This window comes from Corvus kubaryi, unplaced genomic scaffold, assembly GCF_017639235.1.
Source record: "Corvus kubaryi isolate FWS band 111438036 unplaced genomic scaffold, C.kubaryi_AGA036_p1.0 37262, whole genome shotgun sequence".
NCBI classification, from domain to species: Eukaryota; Metazoa; Chordata; class Aves; order Passeriformes; family Corvidae; genus Corvus; species Corvus kubaryi.
The window spans coordinates 587,371-606,585 of NW_024581078.1; the positions used below are offsets into that span (position 1 = coordinate 587,371).

At 48.2% G+C, this 19,215-nt stretch overlaps 1 protein-coding gene across 3 annotated transcripts in view; it reads right to left on the reverse strand.

The window, feature by feature from the left end:
- KDM4B (lysine demethylase 4B) overlaps positions 1 to 14,511 on the reverse strand; it is a 67,587-nt gene extending 53,076 nt beyond the window's left edge. Inside the window, exons 1-6 of one of the 3 annotated variants that reach the window (XM_042024355.1) lie at positions 14,496 to 14,511; positions 13,531 to 13,693; positions 9,158 to 9,314; positions 8,035 to 8,210; positions 7,044 to 7,158; positions 5,601 to 5,794 (exon numbers count right to left, since the gene is read on the reverse strand). In XM_042024355.1, the coding sequence (XP_041880289.1) occupies positions 5,601 to 5,794; positions 7,044 to 7,158; positions 8,035 to 8,210; positions 9,158 to 9,298 (626 nt within the window). In that variant the 5' untranslated portion in view covers positions 9,299 to 9,314; positions 13,531 to 13,693; positions 14,496 to 14,511. Of the gene's footprint in view, positions 1 to 5,600; positions 5,795 to 7,043; positions 7,159 to 8,034; positions 8,211 to 9,157; positions 9,315 to 13,530; positions 13,702 to 14,495 lie in introns of those variants that run through there. The other 2 variants (XM_042024356.1, XM_042024357.1) reach the window with 2 other exon arrangements.
- Positions 14,512 to 19,215: the final 4,704 nt, after the last annotated feature.

Consider the following 19,215-nt stretch of genomic DNA (forward strand, 5'->3'; position numbering starts at 1 on the left):
AACCACCACCATAAATTCTGCTCATTCTCCATCCAAAACTGCAGAGCTGAAAAACAGATTACATGGGACAGCAGAGGCAGGAAGGAAATCTGGAAGCTGTGAGGAGCTGCCATCGTGGCCAAATGGCCTTCCCTGCTTCTTCTTTCTCCCCACTCCACCCAAAAAGCCTCCAAACACCTCTGCTGCCAGGCCTGGAACACGTTTAAGAGCAAGGACACCTCACACACTTCCCATGGAAGATGATGCAGAGTTTGGGGATTGAGGGAGGAAAGGCTGCAGAATCTTCTCCTGAATTCCCTAACACCAAGAAACAGGAAAAGTGAAACTCAGAAAAATAAAAATTCTCAGCATGGAGCACCAGCTCCCTTAAGGGCAAATCTCAGCTGTGATTCCAGCTAATGCAGCCTGAGGAATCTCAGGATCTCCAGACTGCAAGGGCTACTGAGATCCCAATAATGCACACCTGCAGTCACATCTGACCCCTGCAGTGACTCCAGCAGCCTGGGCAGTGCCCCCCGAGAGGAGGGAATGGCAGGAGGCAATAACTGATGAAGGGACAGTGCCCTGCCCCCTGCAGCCACACAGTTCCCTACCAAACATTAAAGCAGTGGTGGAATTACGCCGAGCTCATGGAACATCTGGGAGAGCGTTAAAGCAGGGGGACAGAGCAGAACATCACACAGGAGAGGCGGCGAGGGGCCAGCACCCTGCACGGAAAGTGAGGAGAGAAGCTGCAAGAGTTAAGCTCCACGACTGTGTTAGGTCATTTTCCTCCTCCAAGGCAGTTTTCCAGGGATTAACATTTTCTATTCTAAGGGGAGGACAGGACAAGAGTTCAGCTAAGAAAGCTGCAGTGCTCCCCAGGACAAGAGTGAGAAATACAACCAGGGAGATCCTCAGCACTTCAGAGCTGCTGCTGCTTCAGGAGCTGCTTTTAGCCAAGGACAGAGAGGGCTCCTTTGGGAATCCTCTCCCAAGGGAACAACCACATCTTGGTTTAAATCTCCCCCTCACAGGCCTGTTAGGAAAGGCGACGTTTCCCTGCTGACAGCAGCACTACCAGATACAACAAATGTACTAAACTGTAGATGTTATGAGAAAGTCATGGAATCCCAGAATGGTTGGGGTTGGAAGGGAGCTTAAAGTGCATCCAGTGCCACCCCTGCCATGGGCAGGGACACCTCCCACTGGCCCAGGTGGCTCCAAACCCTGTCCAGCCTGGCCTTGGGCACTGCCAGAGATGGAGCAGCCACAAGTCCTCCTATGGATTTGCCTTCCTCTGCTGAAGACTGGACTTACCCCGCCCAGGGAGCCTCTCTGGGCACCTGGAAGGAAGAAAGCAGAAATTCTAAAATATTTTAACCAACAAAGGCTTGGGGTAACTCCATGGACCCTCAGGTTTGTAGTCTGCAGACTTCCACAAGACAGAGTTCCAGAAGTGTTTCTAGAATGTAATTGTATGTGACCAGTGCTTCCAACTAATCATATTATTTTAAAGTTCCTTTGGTAATTTGTCCTTAATTCCACATAAACTGCTGTTCTGGCATAAAGTGTACTTTGTGATATCAAAGTCAAACAGATTAGGCATGATCCACTTCCAGCGAGGGAGTGTTTTGGAGAGGAGATGATATAACTTAAAAGCTAAAGCTGGCTCCCTGTTTTAATTAAAGGGGATTAAACATCCATCATGATAAGGGAAAAGGGACATTTTATAAAAATCAATTACCTTCCTCAGTGTCAGTCTAGTTTAACACCTGCAGTTTCTGAGAGGAGGAGTGTAACATCCCCCCAGCACTCAGAGAAGGTAAATTAAACACTGTTGCTGTACAGCAAGATCAGTCACAAAATATCCAAGAAAAATAACTTCATTACCAATCAGGTGTTACACTGTTGACAAAAAAAAAAAAAAAAGATGTTACACTCCTAAAGTGTATCTGGCAGATTCACAATACTGAGATTCAAAGTTTCCTGCAGCACTTCCCCACCCCAGGAAGCCTCCAGGTAGGGATTGCACATCTTTATGGAGATACAGGGAAGTGCTGGTGGAGCACCTCAGCGTTTAAAAATATTCTTTTGGAATTGCATCCGCTGCTCAATAAAATGCCATAATAACCATGAAGAATGAGGCCTGGCATGCAGCTTTGTTGCTTCTGTCATTATAAAATCAGTTTCTGCTTGCACCGTTTGACAATATGCTCAATTTTAGATCTCACACAGGAGTGTATGAGGTAATTACACATAATGTGTATAATTGATACCGTAAAAATTCCTACCAGAGAGGTTTAATATGGGGCTGCAGAATGAAATACATTTCCGTTTTTTCAAAAGTTTGAGACTATGAAAAGGTGGCAATTAAATTCCTAATGGGCGAGGGACATTTCTCTGTAATTTGAGAAAAAAGCAAGGAAAAGGCTGGATCTGGCAGCTCCCGCCTGAGGGGCTTCACATGAGGTTACACAACTGCTCCCAGTTCCGGGGGTGCTGCATGGGAAGTGCCCACACCTTCCACGCTTCCTCTTCAACCTGTCAGACTGATTTTCCAGCTGGAAACAACTGCAGTGTGAGCACGGCGTGGAGCGGAGCACGAGCCTGGGAACAGCACATCGGGAGGGATAATCCCCCCTGGAATGAGGCGAGTCCAAGCCAGGGCAGGGTGGGATGGGGGCTGCAGCAGCAGCAGCCCCTGGGGCTGAACACAAACAGTCCTGCTCTCCTCACTACAACACAACAGAACTCAGTAAATAAATGCACTGCAATCTACAGGCACAGATAAATCATTTAATGAGGCTGGGAACAGGAAAATGGCTGTTTTCCATTACCCCTTTGTTCTCCCTCATCACTGGGTGACCTTTCATTGCTCAACGGCTTCACTTGGTGCTGAACAAGTTTTTGAGCTGCATCCCAGTGACCCAACCCTGTGCAGACAGGTCCCAGTGCTGCAGCCTGTCCTGCTCTGCCAGGGCAAAGCACCGGCACCGGGAGGGCTGGCACAGGACTCCTCTGCAGTGACAGAGACACTCATTAATCAAGGACTTGTAAGACCAGGCAGATGCTCGTTAGCTTGTACAGAGAAGCCACTTTCAGCTGGTGAAGCCAGCTTGCAGGGCGTTGGACTGGGGGGTCTCCAGAGGTCCCTTCCAACCCAAACAATTCTGGAATTTTGTGAAATAAACACAGACTTTTCCTAAAACCCACCTGAATGAGGTCTGGGAGGGAACTGACTCCTTTCCCCTGAGAAGATAGCAGGGCTGGTGGCTCCTCACCCTTCCCACAGCCTGGAGAGAAGCACCCCAAGATAATTTATGGGAGACACAAAGGAAGAGTTACGGTTTTTAACAGGCAATTCTGAAGCAGATACCACCAATATAGAGAGTCCTTGGTTCCACTGAATAAATATCTCTGACAGCCAAACAATAACTCTGCCTCTTATTTTAGAGCTCAACCCCAAACTGGTAGACTTTTTAACTCTCCACACTCCTGCTATTCCCTGAGGTGCTTCCAAGACGATCACTGTCAGAGTCACGGAGTCTATAAAAAGGACGAAGGAAGCTGGGAAATTTCCACAGAGGTGGTGCCAGCAAAACAGAACGAACATTTCAGCCATCCCTGAGTAAAGCCAGGCTGCAGCACTGGAATTCCATCAGTGCAGTCCAAGAGCTCCCCCAGCTGAGCTCTGGGATGGCTGCAGTCACTCCCAGAACGGCTCAGGTACCTGGAAAGTTCCAGATGTGCTCCAAAGGGATTGGGATTTACTCTTCGAAGCCAACACTTGTTCAGAAGAGCTTGAGAACTCCTTAAGAGGACCTGTCACAGTGCAGAACAAGGAAGGAGTAACTTGGGGAGTGGCAAACTCCTGCCTTATGCTCAAGGGAAGAGCAGGGAGGCCCTGCCGAGCCAGCAGTGGCATCCTGTCACAACCCATCCCTTTCCGTGCCACACACTGTCACCTACCTACGACAACTCCACTGAAAGGGAAAACCTTCTGCTCCAAACGTGGTCTTGTCCTCAAAATCCTCATTTTCCCCCAGGTGGGGCAGCTTTAGAGAACGAGTGACTCTCACAAACACAGGCTGGAGAAAGGATGGAAAAACCCAACCCAAACCTCAGATCAGCTGCTCTCACCCCTCCTGGAGCTGCCCACTCCTGCTGGGACTGTGCTGGTGTCCCTGTGTTCCGTGGGCAAAGGGGATGAGGAGCTTCCTGCGGGCTGTGGCACCATCTGCTGGAGATGGGACCAGGAAAATGGGCTGGAATGAAGGGATTCTGGAGGAAAAACTGACAGGATCCAAACTGAGAGAATCATGGAATATCCTGAGCTGGGAGGGACCCACAGGAATGATCCATTCCAAGCCCTGGCCCTGCACAGACACCCCAAATCCCACCCTGGGCATCCCTGAGAGCGCTGTCCAAACGCTCCTGCAGCTCTGGCAGCCTTGGGGCCGGGCCCATTCCCTGGGGAGCCTGGGCAGTGCCCAGCAGCCTCTGGGGGAAGAACCTTTCCCTGAGAGCAGTCACATCCCAGTCATAACCCAGAAATACATTTCTGGAGTTCAACCTTGTTTAACAGAGGCATCACAAGAGATTCTGCAAAATCCTCGTGCCTTGGACGGCAGCAGAGGATCAGGAATGCTGGGAAACAGATTTCATGACGTGTTGGAAGATTTTTTTTAATTCCCATTCATGTTTCACAGATTCAGCCCCTCCTTCCACCCCTTTCCAGGCCTGGTAAAGAGCACTGGAGCCATTCATTCAGAGTCTGCTGGCTCCTGGGGGCTTTTACGTGCCACAGGCACCAACACCCGGAGCCACTCAGAGTCACCAGGGACCCATAGCCCTGAGAGGTGGGAGGATCTCGTCTGCCACGGCCCGGGCACGGTGACAGCAGAGCCTCCCTGTGACATTTCAGCTCTAATTTGCACGCAAATGTCAATATTTATTAGTCACATCAGGATCTTCAGCAAAGCTCCCCTGGGTTGCTGAGCCTCTGCACTTATACTTTGAAATTGCTTAAAAAAAGAAGAATATTGGCTCTTGGTAACTTATTCCAGACTTCCTATGTTCTTCATTTCATCCTTAACTATCAACTGCTTTTGTGAAAAGTTATTTCCAACCAGTCTATGCATCAACAGTGCTGAAAAATGCTTTACCATCAGGCCAAAAAATGACCATGGAAAAGTAACCTTTTAACTTAACTTGTCCCTGGAGCTGTGAACATATTTATGTATTTAAATAATGGAAATCTGAAAGTAACAGATGTTTCCTGCCTAGAGCACAGTGCAAGAACAACAGTGTTTCACTATTACAGTGCCTCTGAAGCATCCACACATTCCCATCCCCATTTGCTCTCCTGTGCATTAGACTGCAAAAATCCCCAAGTGTGGAAATCTGGTTTTAATCGTGATGTCAACAAGTCTCCCTAATCCTCCTGAAAGTCAGGAATTAGGCCTCTGAGCAAGCCAGCATGAAAGAAAGTGAAATTGCTTTTAAATGTAGAGTAGGAGAGGAGAGGAAAAAATGGGAATTGAGAGATTAGGCAAACCTGATGGAATTTGGTAGCTGTGGAAAGGGTATTTTAGGGGTATGCAAGAGCCCTCACTCACCAGGATTTGGGCTCCCCAAAATGCAAGTAGTTGATGCTGTACAGATCCATGTCCTCTGTATGCCAAGCAAAAGTTGTCTTCCACATCCCGAAGTAGAGGTAGGGAGTGTTCACACCCTCTATGATGATGCCACACTCGTGCTCCACCATGTCCAGGAGGGTGTTCAGATTGCCAATGTTCCATTCATCCACGTCCTGGAACCCAACAGAAATGGTTTGTGCTGGGAAATGGCAGAACAACCACAGCCCACAGCTCCCTCTCAGTGCCTTGGAGTGTGGAGATAATGGTGTAACCTGCATTAATTTAACACCTCTCTGCTTCCAGAAAGGTTTATTTAATGCTCCTCTCTGACCACAAGCACGAGGGAGCTCCAGCACTCTGATGAGGCTCTTGCACTGTGCAATACCCCGCTATTAATTAACTGTTCTGGTAATGAACACAGCATAAACTCAGGGTAAAACACCCTTCTCTCAGATGCTCTTCCCCTGATCAGAACCACCTCAATGTGGCCAAAGGGGCAGAAGCTTCTACCTCAGCTCAGGTAAAAACAGGGAAACCATCTGGAGAACAGTTGTGCTTGTGCCTGGTTGTGTCCCACCACTGATCACAGCACAGAAAGGATGTGATGCTCCCATCCCAGCACCAAATCCTCTGGATCCCTGTGATGTCCATGGCTCTGAGGACCTCAGATATCTCTGCTTATTCTAATTAATCCCATATTAAACCATACAGATAATAAAGACACTTGTACATTCACACACAATCAGACATCACGCCAAAGAAGGCCACTTTCCACTCAAAAGAAAACTACAGAGGAAGAGATTTAAATTATCTGCCGAAAAAGAGTAAGAAGAGAGAAACCTTTATCATTTACAGAATTACTTGAAGCAGAGAATGAAATTTCACCAAGGAAAAGCTTAAACAACTTGAATTGTAAAGTAATTCAGTGTACAGGTGCATTGTATCCTAATGGAGCTGCCTACAAAGAAAAAATCCAAATGCAAATAATTTAAAATCCAAATGCAAATAATTTATTTATGTTAAGAATCAAAAAGTAATTCTGATAAAGCACCACTTCCTTGAAATGCTGCTTTTTTTCTGGCTTTCTAAGGAGCTTCAACAGAAATCTCTATTTTAATCCCTTATAAAAGAAACAAAGCCCAAGCTATAGATAATTTTTTGCCACAGACTTAATAAGAATTTGTTTAAATCACACTTCTCCTTAATTTTCTACTAAAAGTCAGCTTTTCACAGCTTCCACTGACATCCTGAATCTCAGGGGAAGTTTAGTCCCAGTTTTGTAATGAGGAGAAAAAAACAAAGGTATTGGGGTTTTTCCTAGGGTGGCTACGTCAATGAAACTCTGAATTACTGCTCCTTAATGAGAGCAGTGCAACAAAGAGTCCATGTCTAAAATAAACAAAGGAGAAGCATTGCACTTACTGCATCATACAGGGAGCCACTGATATCAGCCCCATAAATGGGAGACACAAATGTGAGATTCTTCCAGTACTTGCGCTCCAGGTCTTCAAAATCCTGGTGGCGAGGGGTGCAGTACCTGCCAGGAACACAGGGATGTGAGGAGTCCTGAGAACACCCAGCACACACCACCACTGACAGCAGCAGGGGTGTCAGAGCAGGCCCCCCCAGGAGGTGCTGAGAGTGAATTTCATCTTTAATTCATAGAATTTGCTGCCTTTTCCACCTCTCCACAAACCCTCTCGGGGCAGGCTGACTGACAGGACGTGCAGCACCACATCTCCATCCCACAGAAACGTGAGATGATGTTATCCCACAGGGAGCTGAGGGCAGCTGGAGTTCTCAGGTGCCAGAAAAACTCCAAAGCTGATTATGGAGTGGTTTGGGTTGGAAGGGACCTCAAAGTTCACCCAGTCCCACCCCCTGCCACAGGCAGGGACACCTTTTAAATATCCCATTTAAGTCCACCCTCCTTCAGCTTAAAGCCATGACTGCATAATCTCGGTACTGATTAAAACCCAGGGAACTCCGGAAAACTCCCGACTCTGGAAACAGGATGCAACTGCAGTTGGCACATCCCAGCTGGCTGAAGTGCTCTGCAGAGTCCCCAGTATCAGCCCAAGCACTCCAAGGCATTTGTATTTCTACGCCAGCCATGGAACACCTTTTCCAGAACAGCCAAGAGATCCTTTTTTGGTCCCAAGCCATTCTTTTCAGGAAGATTCTCAGCCAAATACTTGAGCAACCTTTCTACACCAACTCCCAGAAAAAGATCCGAGATACACCAAAACCCACCAAGTTACAAACTTGCTTGAGACTCAAGAAAAAGCAGTTTCCCCCAAAATGCTTCACATTTAACATGGCTGCGTTTCCTTGTCAGCTCGTTTCCAGAAAGAAAAGCTTCCCGTGAACTGCCCCATGCCCAGTTTGAAGCACAGCCCTCCCACCCACGCACTTCTCGCTGTTGGCCAGGCGCCGGTACTCGCCCACGGTCATGGGCTTCTTCTGGATGTTGTACTGGGTGAAGAGCCCCGACTGCCCCGTGACCACCTGCTGGATGGGGGCTGGGATCACCATGTCATCAATGTCATCGTACGTCCGCCGGGGCTTCCACTCCTTGGGGGGAATCACCTGGGATTGCGGGGGAGAACAACAAACACGGCACTTGTTACAGAAACTGCAGGCCAAGCTGTGGATTTTGGTGGGCAGGGCTCCTCCAGGGCAGGATGGGCTCAACCTCCCTTACAGGGCTCTGAACTGCAGCTGCAAGAGAGACACAAAACTGACCTGGAATGCTCAGATTAATCCTACAAGTAAAGCAATTTCTTTACAACATCTGGAAGTCAGCAACAAGCTTTATTAAAATAATCTCCCTAGCAGAGTCCTGGAAGGTAATTGCTTGTACACTTGAGTGGACAAGGAAACATTCCACAGAGAGCTCTTCATCAATAGCCAGCTCTCTTTAGAGCAGCAATAAACCCAGTAATTGACCTATGTTTTAGAAGAAATAAGAATTATTTCATGCCTAACAGCTTTATTTCTCCGCTGTGCTTTATTAAGTCCAGCTAAATATCACTCCTAACAACTCCCTGTCAGAACAAATGATCTCATCAGCCTGTGGTGACATGGCCACAGAAATACCCCTTCTAATCACTTAGTCCTGGATTTTTCCAAGCAGTTCTATGTCAGGTACTGGAATTTAGAAGCTTCACACGAAAAGTTCTCATAACCAGAGGGTGCTGGGCACTGCCCAGGCTCCCCAGGGAATGGTCCCGGCCCCAAGGCTGCCAGAGCTGCAGGAGCCTTTGGACACCATTCTGGGACAGGGTGGGATTGTTGGGGTGTCCGGGCAGGGCCAGGAGCTGGACTGGATGATCCTGTGGGTCCCTCCCAACTCAGAACATTCCATGGCCCTACAAAAGCCCTGTGACTCCTCTCTTTTCCTCTCTCCACAACCAAAACAGAGATTCCAGGTACCATTCTCCTTGTGCTCAACTCCACGAATCCAAACGGCTCCCGAGTGGCAGGATCTGCACCCCTGGGGAGGGCAGCTCCCCCTCCCTGAGCAGACTCCTCACCTTGGCCAGCCCTGCCCGGTGAGCTCCCTGGGACTCCATGTAGGCGATGAACTTGCCGAAGTCGCGGAACTCCTCCAGCGTGGGCCGGAAGGTCATGATCTTGCAGCCAGGGTTCTGCGGGCTCGGGTTTTCCGACCCCATAGTTCCAGTCCGGCGGCTGGAGAGGGGAAACAGAGGGACAAAGGAGGAAAAGGGGCAGAAAAAGACACTGGTTAAAACCTTTGGTCTTTAACTCCCAACTTCAATGAGTTCCACAGAAAGCCTGGAGAGATTTTTCATTTTCTCCCTCTACTCCCACAAGGAAGGATTTGTAAGAACCACCCTCTAACATGGATATGAGGAGCTTCTGACCAAAAATCCACTTAGTCAGGAACTCCCGATACCAGGATCACCCGAGAGCTCAGAGGGGGGCCAAATAGAGACCATGGGCTTAACATCTTCCCCCAGTCCAGCACAGAAAGCGGTGCCTCATCAGGATGGTGTCCCAAAAATAACAACTTCTCACCACCTTCAGCACTGTCAGCGTGCAGAACTTGCCACCCTGCAAATAAGATGCGCGACTCCAAAACATCCAAAACAAACTCTCAAACAACTCGGGATGAAATCACAATCTTTTAAATGGCCTTCTTTAAGGTTATGCTGGAAATCTGTAAGGGAAATAAAATGTTTCAGAGGCATTTCAGTTGCAAATATCGCCACGAGGGCGTTCTCCGCGCCGGAGCAGCGGCTCCCGCACCCCGAGCGCTCACGAGATGGCAGTGCTGGGCTGCGGGAGGATGAAAGCGACGCTGGGAAACGCGTCCAGCGTGGCTCTTAAATCCGAGCAAAGCAATTGAGCATTTAAACCGATTTCAAACTAGCCAAGCAGTATTCCAGATGCTCCTAGAAGTACTCGTAGCGCTAGGAAAACACAAAATAAAACAGGGAGCGCTCCCAGATCTGTGTTTGAATGGGTGAGTGTGGCACAGAACTCGCTCCAGAGACAGCAAGTGCTCCCAGCTTCTGGAATTAAAACCAGCATTGCACACTAATGTGGACAGATTCCACACTCAGGGCACCAAGGCTTAGTTTTAACTGGGTAAAACTTTTCATTTCAAAGTCACATGAACAGTTTTGAGTGAAATCTTAGAAACCAGAAAACATTAGAATTTTACAGAGTAACTTCTATGTAAATTTGTTTCAAAACAAGGATCTGCAAGTCTTAAGCCCTTCCCCAAGGCTTCCATAAAGGAATTTTATGCATAAAATCACAGTCAGAAAAGCCCTTCTCAAGACAGGAGCCAGAGATGCAGAGCCCAGTCCAGAATAAAATCAAATTAGGAATCCCAGTATTGCAGGAAATCCCAAAGCAAAACCAATTGAGGGAGAAAAATACCATTTCACTCCCTTCACCTCAACAGGTATTTCCAATTCCCAACAGAAATTGTTGCTGTTTGGAAACAAAAGGGCCCTTTAACCAACCCCTCCATCTTCAGGGTGGCCCTGCCCAAGGAGATTCCCAACCTTGCCAAACAAGGAACAAAAATTGCCTTTTAAGAACAAAAATTACTGTTTCAGGGTCAGCACTTCAGGAGAAACAGCAGATTGATCCATGCCCATGGGAGCGATTTCCTACACAACTGTTTTGCAGGAATACAAAAAGGAAACAGCATCTCCAACCCCTGGGGTGAACCACGGGAGCTGGGGACCCATCTGCCAGAGGTTTCCAAAGACAAATGTGGATCCCCAGGAAAAAGGAGCTGAGCAGGGAGAAAAGGTGGCTGTTGGAGAAGTGGGACACGGAGAGAAGCCATCCCCAAAGCCCTGCTCCAACACAGTCTTCCCGGGAATACTTGAGCTATTTTTAAGCAGGGTCTGGAAATGCCACGGGAGCCGAGGGGAGCGGGAAGCCCCACCAGGCTCCTCGGGAGGAGCTGGCTCAGGAAAGGCGCCTGAATTCCGTCCTGAGGAGGAGCCGTGCCAGCACCATCTGCTCCAGAGAGGCCTTCCCAGGATTTGCAGCTTTGCCCACAACCAGGTGGAAAAACAAACAGTCAAAGCCAGGCTTTATCCCATCTTTTCCTCAAGATTATCTCACAGAATTCCAATTTTTTGTCAATAAACTCGAAGCAAAGAGTCAAAATACATGCTCCAGTAAGAAAGGGAGATCAAAAACTACTTCATGCAAAGCTTAATCAATTAATTAAAGGGTAAAACTACTTCCTGCAAAGCTTAATTAATTAATTAAAAGGTCTACTGCCTCAATACAAGCAGCATCACCTGGCACTCTGGAATTCTGTAGTGCAAAGACAGCAAAGCACAAGATCTTTCCATGTTCAAGCCCATCTAAAGAACATTTCAACACCTACCCTAGATAATGTACATTTAGCTAATCAAACTAATTAAGCTATTACAATAAAATGGCCATGGAGCTCATGGAAGGGAGAATCAGTTCCATGACCTCAGTGAGACACAGGAGCTTCCCCCACCGGCCCCAGGAGCTGGAAACACCCAGGACACAGGGAAAGCTTGGGGAGAAGAGAATTTCTTTCCCAAGTGCTTCCCACGTGGCAGCACTGATGTGTTTTGGAAAAGCAGTGCCAGGATTCAGTGTCACCTCCACCCCAGCTCCTGGGATCACACGGGACACGAGGCCAAGGCAGCGGGACAAGCCCAGGGCTGCGGCTGCAGCTTCACGTGGGATTTTCAGGAGATGGCCTCAATTAAACAGTGCCCTAATGAGCTCTCAGCATCACGGAGAGATTCCACAGCAGAATCCGACTATTCTGAGAACACTGAGAGCCCCTTTCAGCCCCAGCAGTGCTGCGGGTGAGGGCGAGACGGGAACAAACCCTTCTCTCAATACTGAAAAGGAGGATTCTGCAGTCAGAGCCCCCATTAGCTCCTGAAAAGAAGAGTGAAGGTATTTTTCTCAGCTGGATACATTCTGTTTCTTTGTAAGAGAGTAACAACCTGAAATATCATGAAAACCTTCTGATTTTCAACCATTGTGAGGAAGCACTAAAACTTGTCTCCAGAGGCATGATCTCGGTGCACACAAAGAACTGAGTTTTAATTTCAATGACTTTTACATGAGACTTTTCCCTTCCAAAACTGATGTGAACCAAGACACTTTTGCAACTGAAATCCTGCACCTGTTGGCTGAAACCTTTGTACAGCAGAGAAAAAGTCCAAGACACCCAGCTGAGATCAATGACTCGAGCTTGCTAAAGGACTTACAGGACTGGGAATCCTTCTTCCAGGAAAAGGCTTGGGACTTCCAAGCAGTTCCCTGCTGCTGCCCCACTATTGATGTCGGCAGAGCGGATAATGCCAGCTCATTCTCCTGCACTTGTCAGCCAGGGGTGACTTTGACTAAAATAGTGCCTGTCAGTGGAAGCTAACGTGGCTTTAGGCAGCAGCACTGGGGCCCAGTCCTGCCCCACTCCCAGGGCAGCGAGCAGCAAACTGGTGCTGCTGGTTGGCTGCGAATGCCCCGTCATCGATCCGGGCTGGAGCAGCGACACACGGCAGCACTGAGGGCACAGCGCGCACTTTGTTCACACAGCAACATCAGAAAACCATCTCTGATCCTGCTAAACAAAGTTAATTCTCAATTTCTCCACAGACCAGAACACAAGTTCCTGCAGAGCCCTCTGAAGGAGGCACCAGGTCTCAGGGTAAAGCTGTACCCTGGTGATGAAGAAGACCCTGCTACCCTGCGCATGACACCACCAACGTGGAACAAACCCACTCCTGAACCAACAACACCCCACAGGATTTCCCTTGGGCTGTGCTGGAAAGGGCCACAAAGACTCATGGAAATACTCTCCCAGCCCTGCAAGCTGCTGCCAGCTCTGGGCACCCCGGTGAGGCTGCACGGGAGTGGGCACAGACTGGCACGGGTACCACACCCTGCTGAGGGGAGCAGAACCCCGAAATTCCACGGGATAAACAAAGCTCCGGCCACAGCGGGAAGCAGGAGGAAATCTCCCAGCAGCACAGACTTGGATGGGGACTGAGCTCCCACCCGTGGCCGTTTGTTCCTCTGCTGTGCCCAGGGATCGCCTGTGGTGCCACGGAACAACGAGACCTGGGACGGCTCCGGCTGCAGGGCTGGGCTGGAGGGGCAGGACTTGCAGGGAGATGGGGCAGAGCCACCAGCCCAGACACAGCCTCCAAGTGTCAGACATCCGAGGCACAAAATCAAACCAACAAAACGCAGGTTTTAAGTGTGCCTGGATTAACTTCTCCTGCCTCACTTAGTATTTGAGGCATTTCCCCAACAATAATGAGAACCCTGCTCATGAAAAACTCCTTTAAACTTTCTCTTAACTCATTATTTAACTGCTAAGTCCTGCACACAAATATTAATGGAAACCTCATGTGTTTATCTGAAATGGCATTTTCTGATGAATTAGGCTGGAACACAGAGGGCAGATCCTTCTATTTCCATCTACTTCCTTTCTCACTAAGCCAACAAATTACTCTGATTTCCATCAATTCTCACGGACCAGGCTCTGTCCAAAGCTTCTTAGCAGAATCAAAGACAAACTTCTGCAAGACATCAGGTCTGTGTATAAGATAGACTACTAAAAGCTATAATATTTATATGTATATTAAAACTATCATGGTTATGTGGTGTAAGGATAACTGAGACAACTTTCCTTCCTTCCCCTCTATTCCCAAGAATCAAATTCCAGCATTTAGACAAACAAAGTGTAAACGTTCAAGTTTGAAGTTTGGTTGTTCAGCCCAGTTTTAAACAACTGTACAATTACAGCAAGGATTTAAACTTAACACCGTTTCCCCCAAACTATTTATATATTCAATTCATATCATTTTTAACATTCAAATTGCTTTGAGTTCTGCATAGCCTCCATAAAGGCTAAATAAACATAACAGAGGAAATACTTGGGAAAGAGGAACAGAGACAACATTCCCATCCTGCACAGGGATGAAGATCTACAGTGCTTGGGATTTGATAGATTGAGAGTTATGTTCTATTAAATTTTACACTCCACAAGGCTCCTCCGCAATTCCAGATCCTCCTGTACTTGAAATCAAGCAGCATATGTAGCTCATTAAAGGAAAATAAAATTTTCCCTCAAAACACCCTCTTTGCTGTAGAAGTGCACAGTTACACATTTCTCTAACAGCAAAATTATTTAGTCACAAACAGTATTTAAAAGCAAAAAAAAAAGGTGGTTACATTTAAGAGCAATAAATCTGGATGACTTTAAAACAGTTTATTATTGCCTGAGGCAAGGTAGTTAGCATGTAATGGTTATTTCTGACTAAATCCAGATCAGAACCTCAAAAACTCAGAAGTTTTACTGAACAGGCAAGATAAACTCACCCTAAAACCACACAGATCAGTTCACAAACCACTGCTGGGGCCCAGTCTCACCCAGGACTGCAGGAACCTCAGTTTGCTGCATGGCACGAGTTATCTCTGCTGCATTTTATTATCTTCACTGGATTTACTGCAAGGCTTTAGGAGTATTTCAGAAACAACTTCAGAAATAAGCATTTAAAAAGGCACCTCATGCAGACTGAGCCCGTTGAATCTGAACAAGAATTCCAAGTTTTAACCCGTGGCACCTCAATCCAAGGCAGCAGCACTGCAAATGTTAAAATAAAGCAGCCCATAGTCTCTTATTCTTAGGGGAAGGAACATCAGAAAGCTTGCAAAGCAAACAGGAACCTCGACTACTGCAGTGCTTTGCCCAAAAGGTAATTCCTGCATCAGATTAATACCTTAATGAGGACTAATTCCCAGTTTTCCTTCCACAACCCTGCCAGAACGACAAGCCTGGCGTTCTCAGTAACTTGCCCAACTTCTCTAAGCTCCTTTAGATTTTTATAACAAAACATTTCAACAAATTGGGTTGTCTGAGGCGTTTTTGACTATCCTGCCAATATAAAACGAAGCCCTTGGCTGCTTTTGTGCCCGAGGTGCTGCCCGGGCTGGGTGTGACACACTGACCCACATTCCAGCTCCCGGCACATCCAGCGCCAGGGAATCGCCGCCGAGCAGCGGCAGCGGCGGCGCGGGGAGCCCGGCACGGCTCCCGCAGCTCCCGAGGAACCTCAGCGCCTGCCCCGCACAGGGCGGGGAACCCCCCGGCTTCTCCCAGCTCACACCCATTTCACACCTTTTAGCCCAAACTGCAACTCAAGGAGTGACAATTTAAAACCGAAATCGAACCCAAACCTTCAAGGTGAAATGAGACAATTTGAATCTCTCTGAGCTCAGTTTTATCCAGGTCTCTCCGGAAGCTGCAGCTCCAAACCTGACACACCCCTCCCAGGCAAAGCTGTGCTGCTTGTTCTGCCAACAGAACTGAGATCAAATATGGGAAACTTCATAAAAACTTCTTATCTGCACCAAAAAACTCACCAAAGGCCTCCCCGTTGCCCTGGGGGTGTATCCAAAATCGTGAAGGAATAGCAGAAAATCTCAGAAATCACTTAACCCCCCCCCCCCCACCAACTTCCAACATGCATTTCTTGGGCCATATTCAAATGCAGGATTTCTAACAGATTTAGGGAACAAAAGGGCAATCCTACATTCTTCAAGAATCTGGGAATTGTGGCTTGTTCGTGAGCCTTATGAAGCAGCAAAGAAATATAAAAATAATGAAGCTTCAGGTCACTGCTGCCATGAGTGAGGCACACACAGACCAAGGAAGGGCAGAATACAAATGTGTTCTCCTGTGTAATCCAGTAAGAATATGATTGAGGAACTCTGTCATTTATAAAGGAGAATTATTTACTCCATGAAAATAAGTACCTTAATTAAGCCACGGTAGCAAATGACTCTATCCCTAAGCTGTGACAAGACAGAACAAATTTGGTCCAAAACAAAGGTTAAAAAGAGGAAATCTTATTAAGCAGTGATCAGTTTAGTGGAGAACACTGAAAATGGAAAAACACTTTTCTCATCCAGTGATAAGACATTAATATCCCCCAACCTGTGTGAAATGAGAGGATTTCTGCCAACATTTTGCAGGACTCCAGGATTTCAGTTGCTACTGCAAACGGACAAACCCTCTTGAATTCTTTACCAGATGACAAATAATTATTTCCAGCAGCGCTTTGTGCAGCCCCGGAGGATCCCAGTGGCATCCAAATCCATTAAGCAAATCCCTCACTTGTGGTGACATATTTAGCTGTCATCCATCTTTGCTATTAACAGATGCTCCAGTGAAGGAACGCGGAGCAGCACAGGCACTGCAAACCCTTCCCCAGCACACCCTGAACCCTGAAGTGAGTCAGGAAGGGGGGGAAATCAGCAGTCCCGAGTCCTCCTGTACTGCCCAGAATTAATTAAGGAACGCCAAGTTTCTCCTGACTGCCAAGAGCTTTCCCTCCCCGCTGCCTGGGTGGCTCAGCCTGCAGCTCACAGTGATTATTTCTGCTCTCAGGTGAATTCCCTGCTCTCAAAAATGAGATTTAAACTCGCAAGGTGAATCAGAGCCTCCTGATGCTGACATTGTTTGCTGTAGTGCAGCTGGACATCCCAGGAGGAAATAAAACAACTCTGCATAAATGTAAAATCCCCACAGTGCCTTTCCAGCAGGGCTGGCCAAACTGGTTTTCCCAACTTGAATCAAATTTCTTGTGACCTTTTATATGGAAATAGCTCAAAGTTTTCAGGAGCTGCCTGTATTTTGGGTGATCTAAAACACCTACAGAGCTGGGAACTCTCACTTTATCTGTTAAATCTTTCTCTGGTGAATGACACGAGTTGAGGTGAGAACTGTTTCCAGTGAGAGCATCACTGTGCCCACAGCTCAGGTTAACAGGTGAGTACCTCCCATGGACCAGTAACCAGGATTATCTAAAGGAAATGGGTGGGATTCCCCCTGAAAGTGCATTTTGCTGTTGACTTCCCATCAAAAGCTGGTGAAACCCCTCATGTGTGTAAGGTTTTACCTATAAAAGCCCATGTTCACCCTAAAGCCAAACTTGGAAAGTCAGACTTGTGTACTTTGGGTCTTTACCAAAGTGTTCTGACTTACTGACAAATCTGACTCCTTTTATATATTTTATATATGTATAAAAATATTTTTATGTCCTTTTGTATATGTATTATATATTTTATACATAATTTTTATATATAGGACCATATATATTCTGGTCCCACTGGACCAGTTAAGGGAATTATCTCTTTCCAATCAGCATAAAAAGGAGAAAGAACAATCCCCCACGGAGTGTTAGACAGAATTTTCCTGTCAAAAGATGCTCCAGTGAGTGTTTCATCCATGAACATTAGCTCTGGAACAAGGAATCACTTTACATCCACCTACATCTCCTTTGCATGGGAGGAACTCCTGTCTCCAATGAGACAGGAACAGCCCTGGATTCCTTTAGGATTCCTTTTGGCACTGCAGGAGTAGGTCAACCTGCCCCAACTTCCTTCTCTTGTTACAGGGAAACCCAAGAATTGGGAACTTGCTGTCACAGAGCAGTTACTGGGTCCTCCAACAGTTACTTGATGTAATTGCTGAAGTGTAACTGTAAGTTTGCGATTCTAGGCTTAAGGTTTCCCCGAGTCTGTGAATTTCAATGAAACAGGAAAAGGAAACAGATGAGAAAAAACCGAAAGTTCCCAGGAAAGAAGCAATGTTGTGGGTGGAATGCTATTAGGTTTCAGACGGACAGAGCTCCTTAAAATTAACTATTTTTGGTTAAAGGAAACTTAATTTTGGGAGGGTCAAGCTTGATATAACACAGATTTACACTGGCCCAGCACAAACGAGTTACAGAGCAAAAAACCAATGTCCCAGGCCAGAAGAGCAGCACAGCCCCTGCGAGTGCCCAGCAGGGCCCAGTCCCTGCAGCAGCTTTATTAAAATACAGAAGGAGCACACGTAAAGCTGAACCTCATCAGTGACTTTCATTCTTCAATACCAAGGTGTCCAAAGCAGCCTTTCTGCAACGGCCCTGGCTCCTAAGCAGCTTCAAAACCAAGAACTCCAGGAAAGCCAAGAACCACCTTTGGATGAATCACAGAATGTCCTGAGCTGGGAGGGACCCACAGGGATCATCCAGCCCAGCCCCTGGCCCTGCACAGACACCCCAAATCCCACCCTGGGCATCCCTGGCAGCACTGTCCAAACGCTCCTGCAGCTCTGGCAGCCTCGGGGCCGGGACCATTCCCTGGGGAGCCTGGGCAGTGCCCAGCAGCCTCGGGGGGAAGAACCTTTCCCTGAGATCCATCCCAACCCCCTGATACAGCTCCAGCTGTTCCCTTGGTCCTGTCCCTGCTCCCAGAGCAGAGCTCAGCCCCTGCCCCTCTGCAGACCCTCAGGAAGGGTTTCTGAAGAGTTCCCCTTCCACCACATCCCATCCATCTTCTATCTGTTTCTGCAAACAAGAGCAGCTGGAACCCGGGGAAGTCACCAAAGCGTGACCGGACACACAAATTCTGCAGCTCTCGAGTGTTTCGGGGCTGGGCACCCCCGTTCCCCCTGCCCGGGGACACGGGAGGGGCTGCGCCGGGGGGTCCCGCTCAGGCCAATAATACCACACACATGTACAAGTAATACAGGAATTTCAAGAAAGAAAAACAGAAGAAAAGAGCTTCGGTTTGGCCTCAGACTTTGACAGTCTCCGGAGGAGGAAAATAGAGATAAAAGAGCCAAACCCCACGCCGGTGTCACGTTCCCGCCCCCGGTTTTCCCAGCACGGAGCGTCCGTACCGAATCACGGACCCAGCGGCAGCTTTTGCTCGCCCCCAACCCACGGCCCCGAGCCGAACCCCCGGAATCGCCATTTATCCACGTTTATGGCCCAAATCCCCGCGATGGCGGTGAATCACCGCCGGCAGCCCCGGGGTGCGGGGAGCCCCGGGCCGCCCCTCGCACCGCACAGCCCGAGCGGGCCCGGGGACTCGGGGGGTCCCACCCACACAAAGCGCGGCGGCGCCGGGGGTGCCGGGCCCGTCCCGAGCCCGGCCTGCGGGGGAGGCCGCGCAGAGGCTGCGGCCGGCGGGGCCAGAAGGGAGCGGCAGCGCCGGGGCCGAGCCGGGGAGCGGCGGGGAAGGGGCTCGGGCCGGGAGGGGCGGCGGG